At 30.6% G+C, this 20,335-nt stretch overlaps 2 protein-coding genes across 2 annotated transcripts; both read left to right on the top strand.

Annotated features, from left to right (window-relative positions):
- The first annotated feature begins 2,858 nt into the window (after positions 1 to 2,858).
- On the top strand, positions 2,859 to 5,654 carry LOC115718750 (uncharacterized). The gene is made up of 9 exons (XM_030647573.2): positions 2,859 to 3,285; positions 3,377 to 3,443; positions 3,532 to 3,571; positions 3,735 to 3,867; positions 4,138 to 4,209; positions 4,367 to 4,447; positions 4,929 to 4,990; positions 5,060 to 5,204; positions 5,318 to 5,654. Exons 1-8 carry the CDS (start codon positions 2,992 to 2,994, stop codon positions 5,124 to 5,126), a joined length of 816 nt encoding a protein of 271 aa, XP_030503433.1. The 5' UTR covers positions 2,859 to 2,991; the 3' UTR covers positions 5,127 to 5,204; positions 5,318 to 5,654.
- A 1,571-nt stretch (positions 5,655 to 7,225) lies between these two features.
- LOC115718607 (phospholipase D zeta 1) lies at positions 7,226 to 16,147 on the top strand. The gene is made up of 19 exons (XM_061110967.1): positions 7,226 to 8,249; positions 8,714 to 8,815; positions 8,922 to 9,043; positions 9,133 to 9,274; positions 9,374 to 9,544; positions 9,959 to 10,132; positions 10,221 to 10,463; positions 10,872 to 11,128; positions 11,226 to 11,375; positions 11,550 to 11,706; positions 11,770 to 12,138; positions 12,216 to 12,326; positions 12,905 to 13,051; positions 13,142 to 13,339; positions 13,469 to 13,570; positions 14,225 to 14,356; positions 14,476 to 14,541; positions 15,580 to 15,641; positions 15,725 to 16,147. The coding sequence occupies exons 1-19, from the start codon at positions 8,061 to 8,063 to the stop codon at positions 15,975 to 15,977; spliced, it is 3,147 nt and encodes a 1,048-aa protein (XP_060966950.1). The 5' UTR covers positions 7,226 to 8,060; the 3' UTR covers positions 15,978 to 16,147.
- Positions 16,148 to 20,335: the final 4,188 nt, after the last annotated feature.

Genomic DNA, 20,335 nt, shown 5'->3' with positions numbered 1-20,335 from the left:
ATTGTGCAAAGCATGGTTCATACAAACACAATTATAGTGGCCTTTTACCACTAGTATGAGCCTACAAATACCCCAATGATGTATAGGAGAGGGGATCGAAAAATTTTCTGTAATAAACACTCTCATTAATATCAGTGACTCGTGGACTAAGGTTCACTAATACCCCAACCATGTAAAAATTATCTTCTTTAATACTCATTAATTGCTTCATGTAGCTCTAATTAATAGTTGCCGAAAATCTCGGTCAACATTTTGGTGCTTTCATTTAGAGTTGTAGAAAGCTTACCAAAAAAGAAGTCGTATAATATCTTGTGGCATAATAGTGTTAATAAGGAACACTTCACGTCCACAACCACCTAACGACCCAAAAGGTCTAGAAGAAGAAGAGGTAGCTTTTAGGGTGGACGCTGAGGGAGAAGGAGACACCAATGACCCTGAAGATACAAACAAAGAGGAATACAAAGAATACGATGTAGAAAACTATACAGAACTAGTTGAGTTAAGGCAAAAAGTTATTGACCACGAGGTTGAGTTGGCAAAACAAAAGAACAAAAAAAAAAGAGAATGCATAAATATTAATTTCCATAAAAAAGGCAATAAAAAATACATGCATTCATGTAGATCCAACTGTAGTTCCGTCTGTATAAGAAAAGACAAGGGGAGAGCATTCATCCATTAGTTAATCCAAAGGACATCACTAGGAATTCATAGTGCCCATACTGTGTGCGAAATGTTGTCTTGGGAATATCCTCCTCTCAAATCCTCAACTGGTGATAACCAGATTGAAGATCGATCTTAGAGAAGACGGTCTTTTCCTATAGTTGATCAAACGAATCGTCTATCCTTGGAAAAGGATACTTATTCTTCACTATTAATTTATTCAACTCCCGGTAATCAGTACACATCCTTAATGTTCCGTCTTTCTTCTTTACAAACAAAATTGGTGCACCCCAAGGCGAGGTACTCGGTCTAGTGAATCGCAAATCCAACATACCTTGTAACTGAACCTTTAGTTCTTTTAATTATACAGGTGCCATATGATATGGGGCCTTCGTACAGGCTCTGCCCCTGATATCAATTCGATCTCAAAGTTAATCTCTCGCTTTGGTGGTAAACCCGATAACTCCTCTGGAAAGACATATAGAAACTCTCGTACCACCAGAATATGTTTAGGTCCTATTGGTACTTCTCTCGTAGTATCCACTACACTGGCTAAATAATCAATACATACATCTCATAACAAATCGTGTGCCTTGAGCACCGAGATCATTAGAATTCAGGATCCTTGAACACTTCCCACAAACACAAATGGGTGCTCACCCTCAAGTTCGAAAGTTACCATCTTTCTCTTACAATCGATGGTGGCATTATACTTTGCTAGCCAGTTTATTCCCAATATTACATAAAAATATTCTAGATTCAATTCAATTAAATCTACTGACAGTTCTTTACCTTCTACATGTACTGGAAGGGACCTAACCCACCTGCTGGATATAACCATTCTCCAGTAGGCAGTAAAGTACCAAAACCACTTGGTAAAACGTCACTAGGCTTATTCAGTTTTCCAATCACTCTACTTGACACATAGGATGCGTAGCACCAGAATCAATTAAAGCAGTCAACATAATACCATCAATAGAAATCTGACCTGTCACGGTAGAAGGACCAACATCAGCCTCTTCCTGGGTCAAACAAATACCTGAGCAAGAACTAGAGTATCATCTTTCTTTGTTCTGATCTTTGCAACTGTGGATAATTTCTCTTCAAATGGCCTACTATCCCACACTAAAAGCACGCTCGAGCTTGACATTCACTGTGATGGCGTCTCTTGCACCTTGGGCACTTCGGATAGGTTCTCTAGTCCTCATTTTCACCTCGGCAGAAACCCAAAAATTTAAATATTTTCAAATAATAAAATATAATTGATTATATCATAATACAATCCTACATTTATTCTTAATAAAGTTAATTAGGGTTACTAAGTTTAGGGTATTACAATTGTATTTTGCAAAAATTATTAAGTGGAACCTCTGTTTTGTTAAATGACAATTCAAATATTCGATTTTTTGAAATAGTACAAAATAGACCTGGAGCTTAATTTTTGTCAAATTAAAACTTAATAATAATCGAACATAAAAGTGTTATGACAATAATAGTTATAATTTTTTTGTATTTGTTCGTGCTAGAAATTAATTTCAAGTTGGTTATGTTAAAAAAATTGACGAAAATTGAGATTAAAATCAATTTTGTAACTTGATGAAAAATAAAGAGTTTAACCTTTCATTTAATAAAATAAAAAATTTAATCTATAACTTTTATAAAATACATTATTCAAATCGTATTTATCCTTAGTCACATTAGAGATTTTTCCAATTTTTTTTTGGTAGGAAGAGATTTGTACAAGGGAAATTTGATTTTATATACTTTAAAAACTATACATTTTTTTTCAAAACTCCAAAAATACCCCCTCACAATTCTCTCTCTGCATCATCTCTCTCTCTATCTCACCCCAACCGCCCACCCTCATCACCACCTCCCACCTCCATCCTCCGACCTCCGACCCTTACCGCCACCTCCGACCACCCGCACCAACACCCCGACCCAGCCCCACTCTTTCGGACCGCCCAAAAGTCGCACCCCGAAAACCCACTCTCTCTTCCTCTCTCTCTGAAATCGCAGAAAAAAAAAATTGCTCCAGGTCCGATGGTCGGACCATGGGTCCGATCGGACCCATCGGACCCATGGTCCGACCATCGGACCTATGGTCCGACCATCGGACCTGGGTCAATTTTTCTCTCTAAAAACGCAAAAAAAAATAAATAAATAAATAAAAAAATTGTCCCAGGAAGAGATTTGTACAATTTGGCGCCTTATCCAATTGTGTAACTAACGACATACCGAACTCCAAACCCCAAACTGCCTCACTATTCACTCACTCATTTCACCTTAGTTTTCTCATTGACCAAGTTCAGGCTTCGGTCTCCTCCGCCCATGGCTGCAACCCACATTTTCGAATCCTCACTTTCCATCTCCACATCCTCCTTTCACCCTTCTCCCCTCAAACCCTCTCCTCTGTTTTCACTCATAACCCAAACCCACTCTCCCTTTCTTAACCCTTCAACTCCAAGAATTCAAATCCATGGAAACCCATCACTTTCGATATCAAGAAGAGTGGTTCTTCCTTCGGTTTCAGGCATCTGGGACGCCATAACTGGCGGCAATAACAACAACAACCCTCGCGAAGCAGTTTTTGCAATTCGACGAGGAATGCTTCTCTTTAGGCAGGTACAAAAAAAAAATGTTTTAATCCCTTCTTTTTTTTTTTTTTCTAATTCTATTCAAAATCAAACTGTTGGGTTTTTTTTTTATCTTGAAGGGTGATGTTCTTGGGTCTATAGCAGAATTCGATAAGGCCATTGAATTGGACCCTCGTCAAAAGGCATGTATGTCTATTTTTTCACTTATAGTTGGAAAATGTGTGTTTTTTGAGTATTTTAATGTGAGCTTGTATTGATTGAAATCTCCAAACAGATCTTTGGCAAAGAGGGCTATCACTTTACTATCTTGATAGGTACTAATTCTGCATTATTTACACTTTGTATTGAAATTTCCCTAAGTTTTTAGACCAAGATTAGTTTAGCCTAAATGTTATAATGTTTCATTATCAATAGGGAAGACTAGAATTGAAATGTGGATGGAGAGATTATTTCAAATGGGTAAGTCTTATTTTTTAGGTTTGAAGAAGGGGCAGAGCAGTTTCGAATAGATGTTGCCCAGAACCCGAATGATACAGAGGAGTCCATTTGGTGTTTTCTATGTGAAGCTCAGTTGTATGGAGTTGATGGGGCGAGACAAAGATTTCTTGAGGTCAGTCATGTTAGATTATCTTCTTTGAAATTTTTTAGGAAGATTGAAATGGTGAATGCTTCATCAGTTCCTAATGTATTAAAATAAAGGGAATTAAACATCTTCTGGCAAATGGTTCTTACATACTATGAATTATCTCCATCTTTATAGTTATGGCCTGTTTTATGCTATGTTGGGTTCAACAATTAGTTGAGAGAAACATCTACTTCTAGCTCATAATGTGCAAAAGAATCAGGTAAGTATTCTGACTTTGGAATGTAATAACTGTAGGTTGGAAGAGATCCAAGACCCGTCATGCGTGACACCTATAACATGTTTAAAGATGGTGGAGATCCAGAAAAGGTAAGTAGTAAGTTTTCCATAAGGAAATCCATCTACTTAATGTTTGCCTACTGTATGATCTCATTAATTTTATGTATAAGTACCACTTTTTGCATGATTGTCAAGAATTTTATATCTGACTTAACCATTTGGCTCTGCAAATCATGTTGATATATAGCTTGTTGCTACATTTGCAAACGGCCGAGAGAATGAATATTTCTATGCTTCTTTGTATGCCGGGCTGTATTACGAATCTCAGGTTTATTTTTAACTTCACTTATTCCTAGCATGGAATTTTGGTTCAGATTTTGTCTTCGGTTTTCTTGTACCTTACATTTATCAGGAAATGGTTATGTGTATGTTGATGCCTGATTATTCTTTGGTATGGAGATATGACAAGTAAGAAAACAAATGTTGTCTTGTCTAATTGTTACTTAGGTGTTGTAATAAATGCAAAAACCAAAACATCAAAGACAGAAAGAACTAGACAAATATGTGATTCAAGTCCATCCTTGATTTATTGTGTTAATGATTTATAAGTGGAGACTTTCAATTCTGAAGATGACAAATGTATTGCTTAAACAAGAAATATTGTTACCTAGTTCAGTAGATAGAGTATCCTTCATATATGTAATAATTTAATTATGTGAATACTTTGGCTGCTTTGAAATTTTCTCATAAAACTAGAGCTTGATTTTACATGCCAATGTTAAGAATTAGCTATTTGATCACCCATGTAGAACAAAGCTGAGGAAGCCAAACGTCATATACTAGCTGCATGTCAGTCTCCGTACGGACAAAGGTAATAACTTTCAAACAAATCTCTGTATTATGCACTTGACTAGTCATTTAAACGTCCTTGTATATTCAGGTCTGATGATTACATGGCTTCTCTGGCCAAAGTTCACTCTCTTTGTCGAAATTGGGCATCCGCTTGAATGATCTGATGTTTCGGGCACTTTGTATTGCTCATCTTATGAGGACATGTTCACAGTCTTAACTCAATCTCGAGCTTGGTAAGTTGCGAAAGTCGAACCTATACTATTTTAAAACTGAAGTTTGTTTACCACGTTGACTTTTGATTTGGATGTGTACTAAATTGGAAATGCTTTCCTTGTATTCCTTGTAGGATGATGCTTCATTGTTCGATACTAAAAATTTCAGTATTGATTAGTGGAGTGGAAGGAATATCCAAACCTACTGTTGTCTGATTCTGTGGTTGGAGCTATTGATTTTGGTTTGAATACCTACTTGCATTTATTAATATGCCAATTGTTCTAAACTAGTTGTTTAATGTCTGTACTTGTAGTTGTACCAAATTTAAGGTGGTGTTTGGACGTAATGAAATACAATGGAATGGAAAGGAAACTATTTTTATTCTATTCCTTTGTTTGGTTGCATATAAAAGTATTGGAATGACATCCCAATGAAATGACATTTCCACTATTTTGGTGGAATGACTATTCTATTTTGAAATAGAAGGAAAAAACATTCCAATGCATGATGAGATAAAATTTAATAATTTTTTTATTAATTTTTTTTTATGCATTTTAAATTTTATTCTATTCCTATTTCTATATTTTCATTCCTGCCAACCAAAATGTCACATAAACTCATAGCATTCTAAAGCTTATTTAATGAAGTTTTTTTAAGCATTAAGTTACGTAATCAAAACAAAGAACAAGTTATTAATAACAGAATTGTAGAAATTGCTTGAACTATTTGAATAGGTAAGCTATTCACAAGGTATTTTACTACTTTCTTTGCACCTTCTTCATTTTCTTTTTTTTTTTTAAAAAAATAAATAAATAAATAAATAAATATGTTGGTTTAGCTTAAAGCTTTTTAATTTGGAGAACTGTACCATTAGACCTAACTCAAAAAAGTGACTTGTAATGTAATTTGTATATATAGATAGTGACTTTAAATATACTTAGAAGTAACGTTAAATTTGAAAGTAATTTTATTTTAAAAGAATGGTTATTTGTGAAGAATGAGGTTATGAAGGGGAAACAAACGTAATCAAAGCCTAATTTTGGGTTGTCAAAGTTCTCTAACACAACTCAAGCACGCATCCTTCTGCATATAGCCATTTAAATTTATGGGTGGTTATCAATTTAAACTTAGTGTTTTTGGCACTTAGATCTTAATGTTTTTTTTTTGTATAATTATGTATATTGTAGTTATGATAGTATTTTTTTTAACTGTTATAGGTTAGAAAAAAAATGTTGAAAGACAAATGTGAAGAGATTATTTCCATCTAAAAAATGTTACTGTTTATTTTCAGGACATGTTTTAAAAATTAATAAAATGTTTGTTGTAGTTACAATTTACATTTGAAAAAAAAAACTCTAGGTATTCAGATGCCGAAAATACAAAGGGAATGCATTGATAGTCTCAAGACTACTTTAGAATTTACCTAACTTTAACACATAACTAAAACTTCTATATAATAAATTTTGTTTTTTAATATTACCTTTTACCTTCTCCATATGGTTGTTTTATATTTTAGTGATTTGTTTAATACAATTTTTTTTTATTGTGATAAACTAAGAAAAAGGTTCTAAGTTCGGTTAGATTAAAATGAAAAATTAAAGGCATTATGAACAATTTTATAAATGCAAAATAAAATACAGATCGAATATATATATATATATATATATATATATATATAATAAAAAGACTGAAATATTTTCAATCATTAATTTTGATAATCTTAATTTGCTAACATCAAATGAAAATGAATTAGAACGAGTATTTGGTCTTGAGCTTCCAAGCTTTCACTAATTTTTTTTCAGATGGAGTTATTTTGAACAATTTTTGTTAAAATATTTTGATAATTAATTTAAAATATTAAATTGGATAAGTACATTGTGACCATAATTAGAATATTATAAATCAAATCATAAATTTATTACCTTATATAAAATAAAATATATTCTAACAAGTTGAAGACCTAACTTTTATATTTTCTTAAAAATAATTAGAGTATAATGTACCTATACTAACCGTACAAGACAAGATAATAAGAGAATAATCAATTGAAATAAAGAAATAAAAAGTTGTAATTAGAAAATGATTTAAGTTTAGAGTTAGCATATGATGAGTTTAGGCATTATTGAGTGTTGGAACAAAACATGTGGCTTTTAAGCATATTCGGAGTTGTAAAGCACAAAATTATATGAATATTCTTATTCTTTTATGTGATCCGACTGCACCTCTAATTTTTGAGTCAATCCAACTTGTTTTCTCATTTTATATTGACCATAATACCCCCCAATCCTTCTTATCCTTTTCACGAACAAAATAAAACTTTTGAATTATGACATTCATTTAGGATATTTAAATATTCATCTCTTTCTCTATCTAAATTCCAAAAGATTAAAGTGTTTGGTATTGTTATTATGCTGTAATAAAAGATATAATATAATAATTGGAGGGCAATTTAGACATTTCACTATCCAATTGTGTAATTAATCAATTAATTAGTTTTAGCAAAACACAGCTACTAATTGCATGTTACGCACTCATTCGGGAACTCCGTGCAATCGTGTTCGGGTACTGCCACCTGTCAGATGAAGCCAAAAAACTCATTATTATGCCACGTGGAAGCATCCTATTTATCAGCATTAAGAACACTAACCTTACCGTAGGTTAGCAGAGTCACAATCTCCTTCTTTATTCCCGAAAAATAAAGGGAAACATGAAAAAGATATTTCATATTTATATTTAAATTTATATATGTATATATAAACCACGACGTACCATGAAATTTTCTTTACTGATTTTCTTATATTCAATATCACACTAATATGTTAAGACAATTGGGTTTTGAATAAAATTAAAGCTTGAAGTATTAAATATAGAAGATCATGTCGTCGGAGAAGCTTCTAGGTGGGATGCCGGCGGCGGCGTCTCACTCTTTCCGGCAATGGGGAGAACCGGCGGCGAGGATTTTCGATGATCTTCCTATGGCAACAATTTTAGAGGTGTCACGTCCCGACACCGGCGATATCAGTCCCATGCTTCTCTCTTATACCATTGAGTTTCAGTACAAACAGGCAAGCTTATAATTTGACTTTTATTTTATCAATAACAATATGTTTATATATATATATATATTTTGTATTAATATTGTAATAAAAAGAAATTATTTAGTAAAATAACAAGTTGGTCGCCGGAACCATTCTGAAATTATATTGTGTCACCTCAAAATGATGTTTTGTTGTAAATTTTTATTAGCAAAATAATCATCAAAAATTACACAATGAGAACATAAAATGGCTAATCGTTTTTACAATATAAAGTATTAGTATAGTTAATGATTTTTTTATAATTATTATTAAATTACATCATATACTTAATTACACCATATCAATTTGACACTTGTAAATAGTGTTGTGCCTTTTAGCATTTTCAATGTGGTTATTTTGCAAATTAATATTTTCATGTTACAATAAGGAAATTTATCATAATTATATTTGTGACAAGTTTTTATGTTTGGCTTTTATACCTTTGTTCACAGTTCAAGTGGCGTTTAGTAAAGAAAGCTTCCCAAGTTCTATATTTACATTTTGCTTTAAAGAAACGTGCATTTATTGAGGAGATTTACGAGAAGCAAGAACAGGTTTGCCTCTTATTATTATGTCCTTATAATAATCAATAATAATAATTATGTTTTGACTTTAATTTGAAACATGATTAATTATGATGAATATTTTCATTATAAAAAGGTTAAAGAATGGCTTCATACAATTGGAATAGTTGATCAAACAACAGCAGTAGTACAAGATGATGATGAACCTGATGATGGGGCTGTTCCTTTACATAATAACGAAGACACTGTTAAAAACAGGTTCAAACAAACTCATATAACTTGTGTTTCTTCTCTTTTTCTTCTTAATTTATATAAAATGTCATGTTTTTTGTTGGTTGGTTATGCAGAAATGTGCCTTCCAGAGCTGTTTTGCCAATTATTCGTCCGGCAATCGGAGGACAACAATCGATTTCGGATAGAGCAAAGGAGGCAATGCAGGGCTATTTGAACCATTTTTTGGGAAACTTGGATATTGTAAATTCTCAAGAGGTGAGGCAATGAGTTTTTATGTTTATGTTACCAAATAATGATGTGTCTTTTTTAAGTATTCAAAGTAAAAAAACATAACAAGGGAGTTTGGGTTTTTAGGTGTGCAAATTCTTGGAGGTCTCTAGGTTGTCATTTCTACATGAGTATGGTCCAAAGTTGAAAGAAGGCTATGTAATGGTAAAGCATCTATCAAATATTCCAAGAAGGAATTCTGATACAAATTGCTGTCTTTTCTCTTGGGTCTTTTGCTGTCAACACAATTGGCACAAGGTTTGGCACTAACCGTTTTTCTTTTTAATGTAAAGATTTAATTTTTAAGTATCTCTGAAATAACTCTTGTCAACTAATTAAGGCTACATTGGATTTGGTTGTTTTACTAAACACCAACTCTTTTCTTACTTCACTCTTAATGGGGTGTTTGGTATGGAAAATTTAGGAAAAGAAAAGTTTAGAGAACAAAAAGATAAATCAATTTTTCAAATTTAATGGAAAAATTTGTATAATTGAGTGTTTTTCGACACAATTTTTCTTTTCGTACCAAATATAATAATTTTTTTTTATTTTCCTATATTTTCCCAATTTTTTTTTTTTTTGCCAAATTCAACCCCAATCAACTAAATCAGTAATTAAGCTTCTATATCAGTTGTCTATGTTGTTTTACTTGAGCATATTGTAATATTACAGGTTTGGGCTGTTTTAAAACCTGGTTTCATAGCCTTATTGGATGATCCTTTTGACATTAAACTCTTAGACATAATAATTTTCAATGTACTTCCACATTCAAAAGTAAATGGAGGATCACCAATCAATTTAGCAGATCAAATAAAGGAAAGAAATCCTCTACGTTACACATTCAAGGTAAATCTTTTTTCTTTATTTCTCTGCTCTAAATGACAATGTCATAAAATCTTATTATTCATTCCAATTTTGAAAAAACTTTCCAAAGGTTAGCAATGGAAATCAAAGCATAAGGATAAGAACCACAAGCAATGCTAAAGTTAGACAATGGGTGTCTGCAATCAATGATGCTGGTTTAAAGCCTCCAGAAGGTTGGTGTCATGCTCACCGATTCGAGTCCTATGCTCCGCAGAGGGGTTTGATTGAAGATGGGAGTCAAGCCCAGTGGTTTGTAGATGGAAAGGCAGCCTTTGAAGCTATTGCTTCAGCAATAGAAGATGCAAAATCAGAGGTAGCTTGCTCTCTCTTTTTATAACACATTAATAATAAATATGGTAAATAGTGGCATAAGTACCCAAAGTTTTATGTTTATAGGCAGCATAAATCTAATATTTATTTTTAGTGGCATAAATTTTTCTCTAATTTTGTGAGTATAGACTCTGTTATTTTCTTAAACAGGGCACGTATAAGGTCTAAATTCTTGATCATTGGATCTACATAGAAATATGTAGTATCAATTACTTCCAAATGTTCTTTTAAGAAATTCAAAACAGAGTAATTGGAAAAAAATTATAGTTTTACAAACATTGGGTACTTATGCCGCTTACAAACATAAAACTTTAGATACTTATGCCGCTATTTATCCAAGTAAGTAATAATAAAGTGTTATGAAATGATTGAATATTGCTTTTTCATGTAGATTTTCATTACTGGCTGGTGGGTTTGCCCAGAATTGTATCTGAGACGCCCTTTTGATTCGAACTTCTCGTCTCGTCTAGATGCATTGCTAGAATTGAAAGCCAAGCAAGGTGTTCAGATATACATTCTTCTATACAAAGAGGTTTCTATTGCTTTGAAAATAAATAGTTCATACAGTCAAAGAAAGCTTCTCAACATTCATGAGAATGTGAAAGTTTTACGTTATCCAGACCATTTATCTACTGGTGTATATTTGTGGTAAGCATTTAGTAAAGACAATCATTGCTTTTCTATACAAAAATAACAAAGCAAATCGTTTTGATGTTCCTTGTTTTTCTACTACTACTCTTTACAGGTCTCACCATGAAAAACTTGTCATTGTTGATTATCAAATTTGCTTCATTGGAGGATTAGACTTATGCTTTGGTCGTTATGACACAACAGAACACAAAGTGGGTGATTCTCCCTCTATTATATGGCCAGGCAAGGACTACTACAACCCCAGGTATTTATGTTAGGATCCCACATCGACTAAGTATGAGATTGATCAATGGTTTATAAGTACTTGGGCACCCTCTCCTAACTTAGATTAGTCTTTTGGGAGTGAATTCTAACTAATGTGTCTGTTATGAAAGTGTTATTGTTGTACTCAAACCATTTTTATATTGCTATGTGATAGAGAATCTGAACCAAATTCTTGGGAAGACACGATGAAAGATGAATTGGATCGCGGAAAATACCCTCGTATGCCATGGCACGATGTCCATTGCGCGGTATGGGGACCTCCATGTCGTGACATAGCTAGGCATTTTGTTCAGCGTTGGAACCATGCCAAGGTTGGTGATGATGTTTGCAATCTCTTTTGTTTGTTTCATGTTCCTAACTCTTACTCTTATTAGAGAAACAAGGCCCCAAATGAACAAACCATTCCACTACTTATGCCTCACCACCACATGGTGATCCCTCATTACATGGGAAAAAGCAGAGAAATTGATATTGAGAACAAGACAGCAGAAGATAAGAGAAACGATTTCGCCCAACATAACTCATTTTCCTCACTCTCAGCATTGCAAGATATCCCATTGCTTTTGCCTCAAGAAAGTGATGGTTTACTGGATTCTCATAATGACAACAATCTCCATAGTGAAATGTCTTTAGATAATTCAAAGGAGTGGTGGCAAAATCCAGATCAGGAAACCAATCAAAGGCCTTCTTCTGCTAATGATGACTCTGGACAAGTTGGTCCCCGAACGACATGTCGTTGTCAAGTAAGGAATATTTCTATAAAACCATTCATAAGACGCCACCTCTTGTAGTGCTTAAGCACGTTACAAAATTGTTATAGGTTATTAGAAGTGTAAGCCAGTGGTCAGCTGGAACAAGTCAAACAGAAGAAAGCATTCATAAGGCTTATTGTTCTCTTATTGAGAGAGCAGAGCACTTTGTTTACATTGAGGTAATTAACTATAAAACCACTTTCTGATCTCTCTTTCTTTCTTTCTATGTTGTATTACAGCAGTAACAATGTCCAAAAAAACACAATTTAAAACTAAAATCCATCATAAAATCAAAACTTGAACTTAATTGAAATATAGACAAATAAAACTTAGCTTGATAATAAATGAATGATGAATCTGTATTGAATAGGAATAGTTAGTAGTACACAATAGAATGAATCCAAGATTACAACTCAACACAATAAAGTATTACAAAGAAATACCTCACATTGAAGGAAATCACCTCAAGAGTGATACTCCCATTACATCCCTCCACACACACTCACCATGATCTTGGACTCTCTCTCTAAACTGAATCTAAAGTATGAGCTTTTGGAGATTAGAACTCAGAACTCTTAATGTGAATAGAGGAACACCTATATATAGTTCTTGGTGGGTCCTCTTTAAGTTAGTATTAAAGCCAACTGCTATAACTAGCAACAGCTTTCTTCATATTTATCTGATGAACAAATAAATGGACATACTGACTTGACAAGTTAGGTGAGTCTAATCCCAACAATATGTTTTTGGTTTGCAGAATCAGTTCTTCATTTCAGGTCTCTCAGAGGATGATATTATACAAAACCGGGTCCTAGAAGCAATTTACAGACGAATTCTAAGAGCACGCAAAGAACAAAAGTGCTTTCGAGTTATTGTAGTGATACCACTCTTACCTGGCTTTCAGGTAGGCACATACATTATCATCCTTATGAACAAACATATGAGAATTGAGATCATCTAAAATTGATTTTTGTGATGATATAATTTGTAACAGGGGGGATTGGATGATGGTGATGCAGCAACTGTTAGAGCTTTAATGCATTGGCAGTATAGAACCATCAGCTGGAAAAAAACATCAATAATGGATAATCTTACTTCTTTGCTTGGATCTAAAGCAAATGATTACATCTCTTTCTATGGTTTAAGATCGCACGGTAGACTTTTTGAAGGTGGCCCTTTGGCTACAAGTCAGGTATGTATGAAACTTTAGCTTATTTTTCACTTAAAACACTTTCAATTCAAACATATTTAAAAGCTGAAAGTATAGAGTTTATTATTGTTATTTCTGGTTTTGTGAGCACTTAACTTGTTATGAATGTAGGTTTATGTTCACAGCAAATTGATAATTGTAGATGATCGTGCTGCTTTGATTGGATCTTCAAATATTAATGATAGAAGTTTACTTGGATCTAGAGATTCTGAGGTCAGATTTTAATATTTTATGTTGCAGTTTCATTTTGGTTGGCTAGTTTATGTGCTTTTTCAAAAAATTACCTTAATTGCTCTCTAAACATAATCCATCAAAAGAACTTTTATTGCTAAACATTAAAAAAAGAGAGAGCTTATCAAAAATTATAGAATTGGCCGAGCAGAATGTCATAGTGCACTCGCCGGAGGATCTTAAGTGGTGTTTGGTTTGAGGTAATGAAATAGAATGGAAATGAAAGGAAACAATCTCCATTCCATTCCTTTGTTTAGTTACATATTAAAGTGTTGGAATGTTATTTTAATGGAATGGCTTTTCCACTATTTTGGTGGAATGACAACTCTATTTTGAAATGAAAGGAAAGACCATTCCAATACATGATGAGAAAAAATTTAACAATTTTTTTATCAATTTTTTTTATGCATTTTAAAATTTATTCCATTCTTATTCCAATTCTTATTCTCATGACCAATCCTGCAATCACAACATTTTTAATAATTAAACATATATATTTCATCAGATTAGGTCCCATTAAGATTGTTTAGTAGTATATTATCAGTGGCCAAACTGATTATTCCTAAGTAATTAAGCCTTGAACATTACATAAAGATAGCCTAAAATGACTCAATTCACTTGGGTTGGTTTGTGCAGATTGGGGTACTAATTGAAGATAACGAGTTTGTTGATTCAACCATGAATGGACAGCCATGGAAAGCTGGAAAATTTTCTTTTAGTCTTCGATGCTTCTTGTGGTCTGAGCACCTGGATCTTCATGCAGGAGAGGTATTAGTCTGTTGGTTTAATTCCCACTTGGAAATAAATAATTTTGAGATATTTAATTTGAAAAATATAATTATGTATGGTGAACTGAATTTGATGTTATAGCCTTTTAATTTGTTCAGGTAATAAAAATCAGTGATCCTGTATCAGATTCCACTTATAAAGATCTATGGTTAGCAACTGCAGAGGTGAGACTCAGATTTATTTGATGTGATTTATTGAAATTATTTAGAATTTTATTTTATCATTATTTGTTCTTTTAATTTACTCAACACTAATGTGAATTATGAAATTCAACCCAATCTAATTGTTTAATTAAATGTTATAGAGAAATTAGAATTTATAATGTAGCACTTTCACTTATGTAATTTGTGGGAAAGTAGTCTAAAACTTCACTCTAATGAATTAGCTTAACCATATATTTTTATTTTCGACTGATATAAAAATTGTGTTATATTTTCAGTATATAAAAATATAGTATATAAAAATATTTTATAATATATTTTGATTACTTTTTAATATTGTGTTTCAATGCAATTACAAAACTTAATTTTTAATATTTTTTAAAAGTATAAAAAAAAAAAAACCATTAATATTATTATTATTTTCATTATGTAAAATAATAAAATATAAATAGTTTATCATTAATATTATAGCTAAATATTAATAAAATAATAAAAGTGACATAAAATTCAATAATAAAGTTCTGCAATTTATAGTGATGCATTATAGATTTGGCATAACATTTGCTATATGTCAAATTTAAATCATCTTTTGGCACCTTATTAAAGCACATTTTTTTAAGTAATTTATATTTTAATTTTGTATCACTTATTTACATAATAAAATGTTAGAGTAACTTCTCTACATTTAAATATTATTACTATTTATTCTTTTAATATATTTTTAACAATATTTCCATGTTTTCTCTGGTTATTTTACTGTATAAAATGAATAAAAATACATGTATATTTTAAATAATAGAGGATTTTTTTTTTTTTTTGGATTAACCAAAAATTTTTATGGACAAAGAACAAAAAACAGAGATTAATAGTATTGAGTGCTCTTTTTTAATAGTGATAAATAATAGAGGATAGTTGGTTATAAGTATTGAGTGCTCTTCTTTATAATTTCTAAAATGGATTTAAGCATACAATCTGCTTGTTTATAATTTCTATAGTTTTTTTTTTTTACCAACTAATTTGAACATTATTTATGTTAAACAGAAGAATTCAACCATTTACCAAGAAGTGTTTTCTTGCTTTCCCAATGATCTTATACATTCAAGGTAGTACATATATACATATATTTGGAATTTCTATTTGAACTTCACCATTAATTATCATCTAATTAATTTCCACATAATTGCAGAGCTGCTTTTAGACAATGCATTGGTCATTGGAAAGAAAAACTTGGTCACACTACAATTGATATGGGAATAGCTCTTGAAAAGGTAGAAATTTATGATGAGGATGGAAAAGTGAAGTTAATAGATTCAATTGAAAGATTGGAATGTATAAAGGGTCATCTTGTGTGTTTTCCTCTACAATTTATGTGTCAAGAAGATTTGAGACCCTTTTTCATTGAGAGTGAGTTTTATGCATCTTCTCAAGTATTTCATTAACTAATTCATTATTTAATTGTATATATAATATATATAGTTTCACATAGCACAAGTGAGAGAGTGAGAAAGAAATAGAGGTTCTATTACAAAAATATGTAGATTTTATAATTTGGTTGGTGAAATCACTCGATTTTATTTTTCATGTAAAGAAATAGTTTATAGGCAAAACAATTCGTATAGATATGTTATATACATTCAATTCGAAGTTGATGTCTCAATATTTATTTAAAATTATGGGCATATATATTGACAAATTATAATTATATTTTTTTATAAATTTTAAAATAATTTAGGATTTTAATAAAAGTCCGAATAAATTATTTTAAGTGTGTGAAACTAGAAAATTGAAACAATTTTTGGACCACTTAAATTATTCAAGAATTTTTTTCAAAAATATGCAAAAAGGCTTGACACGTGACTATAATAAATATTGTCATATATATAAGTATAAAATAATGTATCTATCATGTAAAAAAAATTATATAATAATTTATCCACATGTTTTTACAAAAAAAAAAAAAAAAACAAGAAAATTATAATTTACCAAGTAGTACATAAAAAAGTGCAATTGTGCATATTGTAAAGGAATAAAAAGCTTTTAAAAAAATAATAACTTATCAATATATAAAGTAAGAAAATTATATAATGCACTTATTAAAGAAGATGAAGATGCATCAATGCACTCCTATTTATTTTGGTATTTTAAATTATTTTTTTACGTAAATTTTTGATCATGTACGTTATAGTTATTTAAAACATTCAATAAAATTTTAAAAAATTCAGATAAATTTAACATGCTGAAAACAAAATTCAAACAGTGTGTTGTACGCGTCACTATTTTATTTTATACGTGTGTGAAATAGATTGTTTGAACAATCACTACAAAAAATCTTATTTTTAGTCACAATAAAACTTATGACTAAAAGTAAAAATGTTGTGACCAATTATTATTTATCATTCCTATGTTGTGATCAAAAGGTCCGTGACTAAATGTATTAGTCACAAAAATTATTTGTTGTGACTAAATGTAGTCTTAGTCACAATACTTGTTGTGACTAAAAGTAAATTAGTGACAACTTGTGTCTAAATACTATTAGTCACAAGTAGTTGTTTATTGTGACCAAAAGTCACATTTAGTCACAAAAAATTTATATTATGACTAAAAAATTGTCACTTAAAGTAGCTTTTTTTGTAATGAATGCTTTCTACATTATAAATTATTCTGAATTTATCAAAATTTTGTAAAATATCTTAAATAACAACAATATATATGAATATGAAAAAAAAAATTAACTAAAAAATTCTTCTGAATACAAAACAAATAGTGTATCAGTACATCCATTTCAAGAAAATAAATATATGGAATTACCTTTTAAATTTTCTCTTCATTTTTGAGTTTTCACTTGGTAATGGGTGGGTGGTTACAAATTCAAGTTGGATTTTGGTCAAAGACCATCTCCTTAGGGCACTATCCAATATCCATTATCCAACCCTACAATATTTATAGCTTCATTGTCTACTATTTGTAACATTTCATATACCATGTACAAATAACAAATTGATTGAGATTTTGCTTGTTTGTTTTTCTCATTTATCTATTTATTTATAACATTTTATTTATTTTTCAATCAAAAAAATAAAAATATTTTCTAAAACATATTTAATAAAATTATTCATACTTTTTAATTTTTTAATAAAAAATCAAAACTTTAAAAACAAAAAGAAAAGTCTTTTCAATTTTTTTTTTTTGAATAATTTGTTTTCTTAATCAATGTTATGAACTTCGACCTCAACTTAAACTTTGGAATCTGGACCCAAACTCAAATTCCGAACCAGATTTAAATAAAAAGAAAAATAAAATTTACAAAATAGTCTTTTATTTTTTAAAAATAAAAATGGTTATAGAACATATTTTTATTTTTCAAAATAAATAAAATTTTACTTTGATTTATATGACCAAAAAATTTTTTTAAAAAAAATGTTACTTGAAATTCTATTTTTAGGATTATCAAATTAAATAATTCCTTCATGTACAGTTTTAGAGATGTTTAAATAGACACAGAGATTGTTTGAACAGAACAGAGATATGTTTAAACAGATAACTAACCAAAAGTGAAAACAAAGATTTAGTAAAGAACACACTAATTTATATGTGGTATCAGTAGTTTTTTTAAATTGCTACTAATCCACGGGGTCATGCCCAAATAATAAAATTTATTAGAAGAATCTCAAAGTGATTATAAAATCGAATTGACTTATACAAATAAAGACTGCATCTTTGAATTTGTCGCAACTGTTGTAATCTAAACTCCTAATCAAATTTCTTAAGTGTCAAGATCTTGAACTACCTTCAAATCGTAGACCTTGCATTCTTCCTCTCGAAGAGTGTCTCACTTGCACTATTCTTCTCGAAAAGTGTCTCACAAATAAGTCTTCTCCCGAAGCTTAATGAACGATATCCAAGTGTGTTCAACATGCACCATTTCTACAAAGAAACAATATAGAAATAACACAGTAATATTATATGTCAAAGAAATAACACAATTATAAAATACTAAAAACTTGTTAGACTCAAGTTCTTCCCACCTAAAGAGCTAAGTAAAACCAATGACCTAATGGTGTCTTTATACCCTTTAGAAACCCTTTAGATGTGGAAGAAGAATCAAGAACTAATCAACTGTTAAATAGAAAATCTTCCAAAAAAATAAAGTCAAAAACTGTTAAAACAAACTGTCAATCTATTCAAATAAATATACTGTATCAAGTTTTCTTGTATAAATAAAGAAACAAGATAGATATATATATATAGATTTATAGATTGATTATATATAAATATATATACATTATATGCTTGTATATCACTAATTGTGAAACATAAAAACTAAAGTTTTTCATTCTTAAAATTATAGTTATATGAGGTTGTCTTTTTTCTTCTGCTAGGCTCATTGGCCTTCTTTGGGTATAAGTGTGGCTTAGTCGGGGTTGTGTTTTGCTTTTGCGATTCAATTTTACTACCGCGATTAGTTTTGTCTTTGTGACATGATTTTGAGTGTTTTAGTCTTGTCTGTGTGACATGATTTTATTTTATTTTGTTTCGTTGTTGGTTTTTTTTGTTCTTCAATGACTCGCCATTAAATTGTTGTTAGTGGTTGGGAATAACAAGTTATTTGGGACCGAATGAGTTGTTAATAGTGCAGTTACTTACCTTGCACAATAGTTGAGTGCTCAAGCTACGAGATTGAATGAATTTGCTACAATAGTTTCTATTATTTTGTCTTCTAAGTGGTAAATAAAACTGAATGTATGTGTTGTTAAGATTAACTGTGATGTTGTCATTCTTTTGAATCTGATTTTATTTATAATTTTTTTTATCAAATAACCTAGAAATTAGGCGACTGATTATTTGGTTCGTTATTCTAACCCTAATCCTAGTTGTGTCTCTAACATGAGAGAGATGTATGATTGAATTGCAAACTACTATTTTTATTGATTGATGTTGCATGATTTATTAAAAAAAAATACAAGATACACATTAAACCCACAACCTATACTTCATTTCTTAACAAAGAAATTCTAATTAAGAAAATTGCATATTTATTAATTAAATATGCAATAATTTGATTTTGAAAGACTTTTCAATATAAGAATAAAAATATTAATTTTGAAAATAATAAAATAAAAAAAATCACATAATCAATTTTCATAATTTTTTTTTTGTCAATTTTTTCAAATATATTAATTAAAAAAATTATATTACGACGTGACTTTATTTTATGATTTTTTTTTTTTTGAAAAAAAAAGAAAGAAATGTAAAATATAACAGTTACAGCTAACTAATCTTGATCATTTTTTTATTGTGGTGGACCTTATTAGTTATTACAATGAGGTGAGATGAGACATTTATAAACAATCAAGTACATCTTAAATCCCTCTCAAAAAAAATTTTTTTAAAAAAAAAACATGTTAAATCATTTATTGTGATGGACCTTACCTTTACCTTCCATGATAAAATACATCTTTTATAAACAATCAAGATGTGTCTGTCATGTGTGCCCATAATACAATAACAAATATTAAATTTCAAACCTACTAATATGTATATAGAAACTCCCCATTAGTCTACACAAGATTTCTTATGATGACTAAATTAGCTTTATCAACAATTATAAATACAGTTTAAATGACCTACCTTGATATCATTTATCAAAAAAAAAAATGTACACAAGATTTCTTATGGTGACTAAAATTTAGGCCTGCACATGGGTTGGGTTGGGCGGTTTTTGGGCGGTTTGGCGGTTTTTTTATTTGGCAGTTTTTTAAAATCACAACCCATACCTGCCCAATAAAAGTTTGGGTTG

The sequence above is a fragment of the Cannabis sativa genome, chromosome 2 (genome assembly GCF_029168945.1).
Source record: "Cannabis sativa cultivar Pink pepper isolate KNU-18-1 chromosome 2, ASM2916894v1, whole genome shotgun sequence".
NCBI classification, from domain to species: Eukaryota; Viridiplantae; Streptophyta; class Magnoliopsida; order Rosales; family Cannabaceae; genus Cannabis; species Cannabis sativa.
The sequence above is the reverse complement of the archived record's forward strand: the minus strand, read 5'-3'. Positions and strand labels throughout refer to the sequence as shown.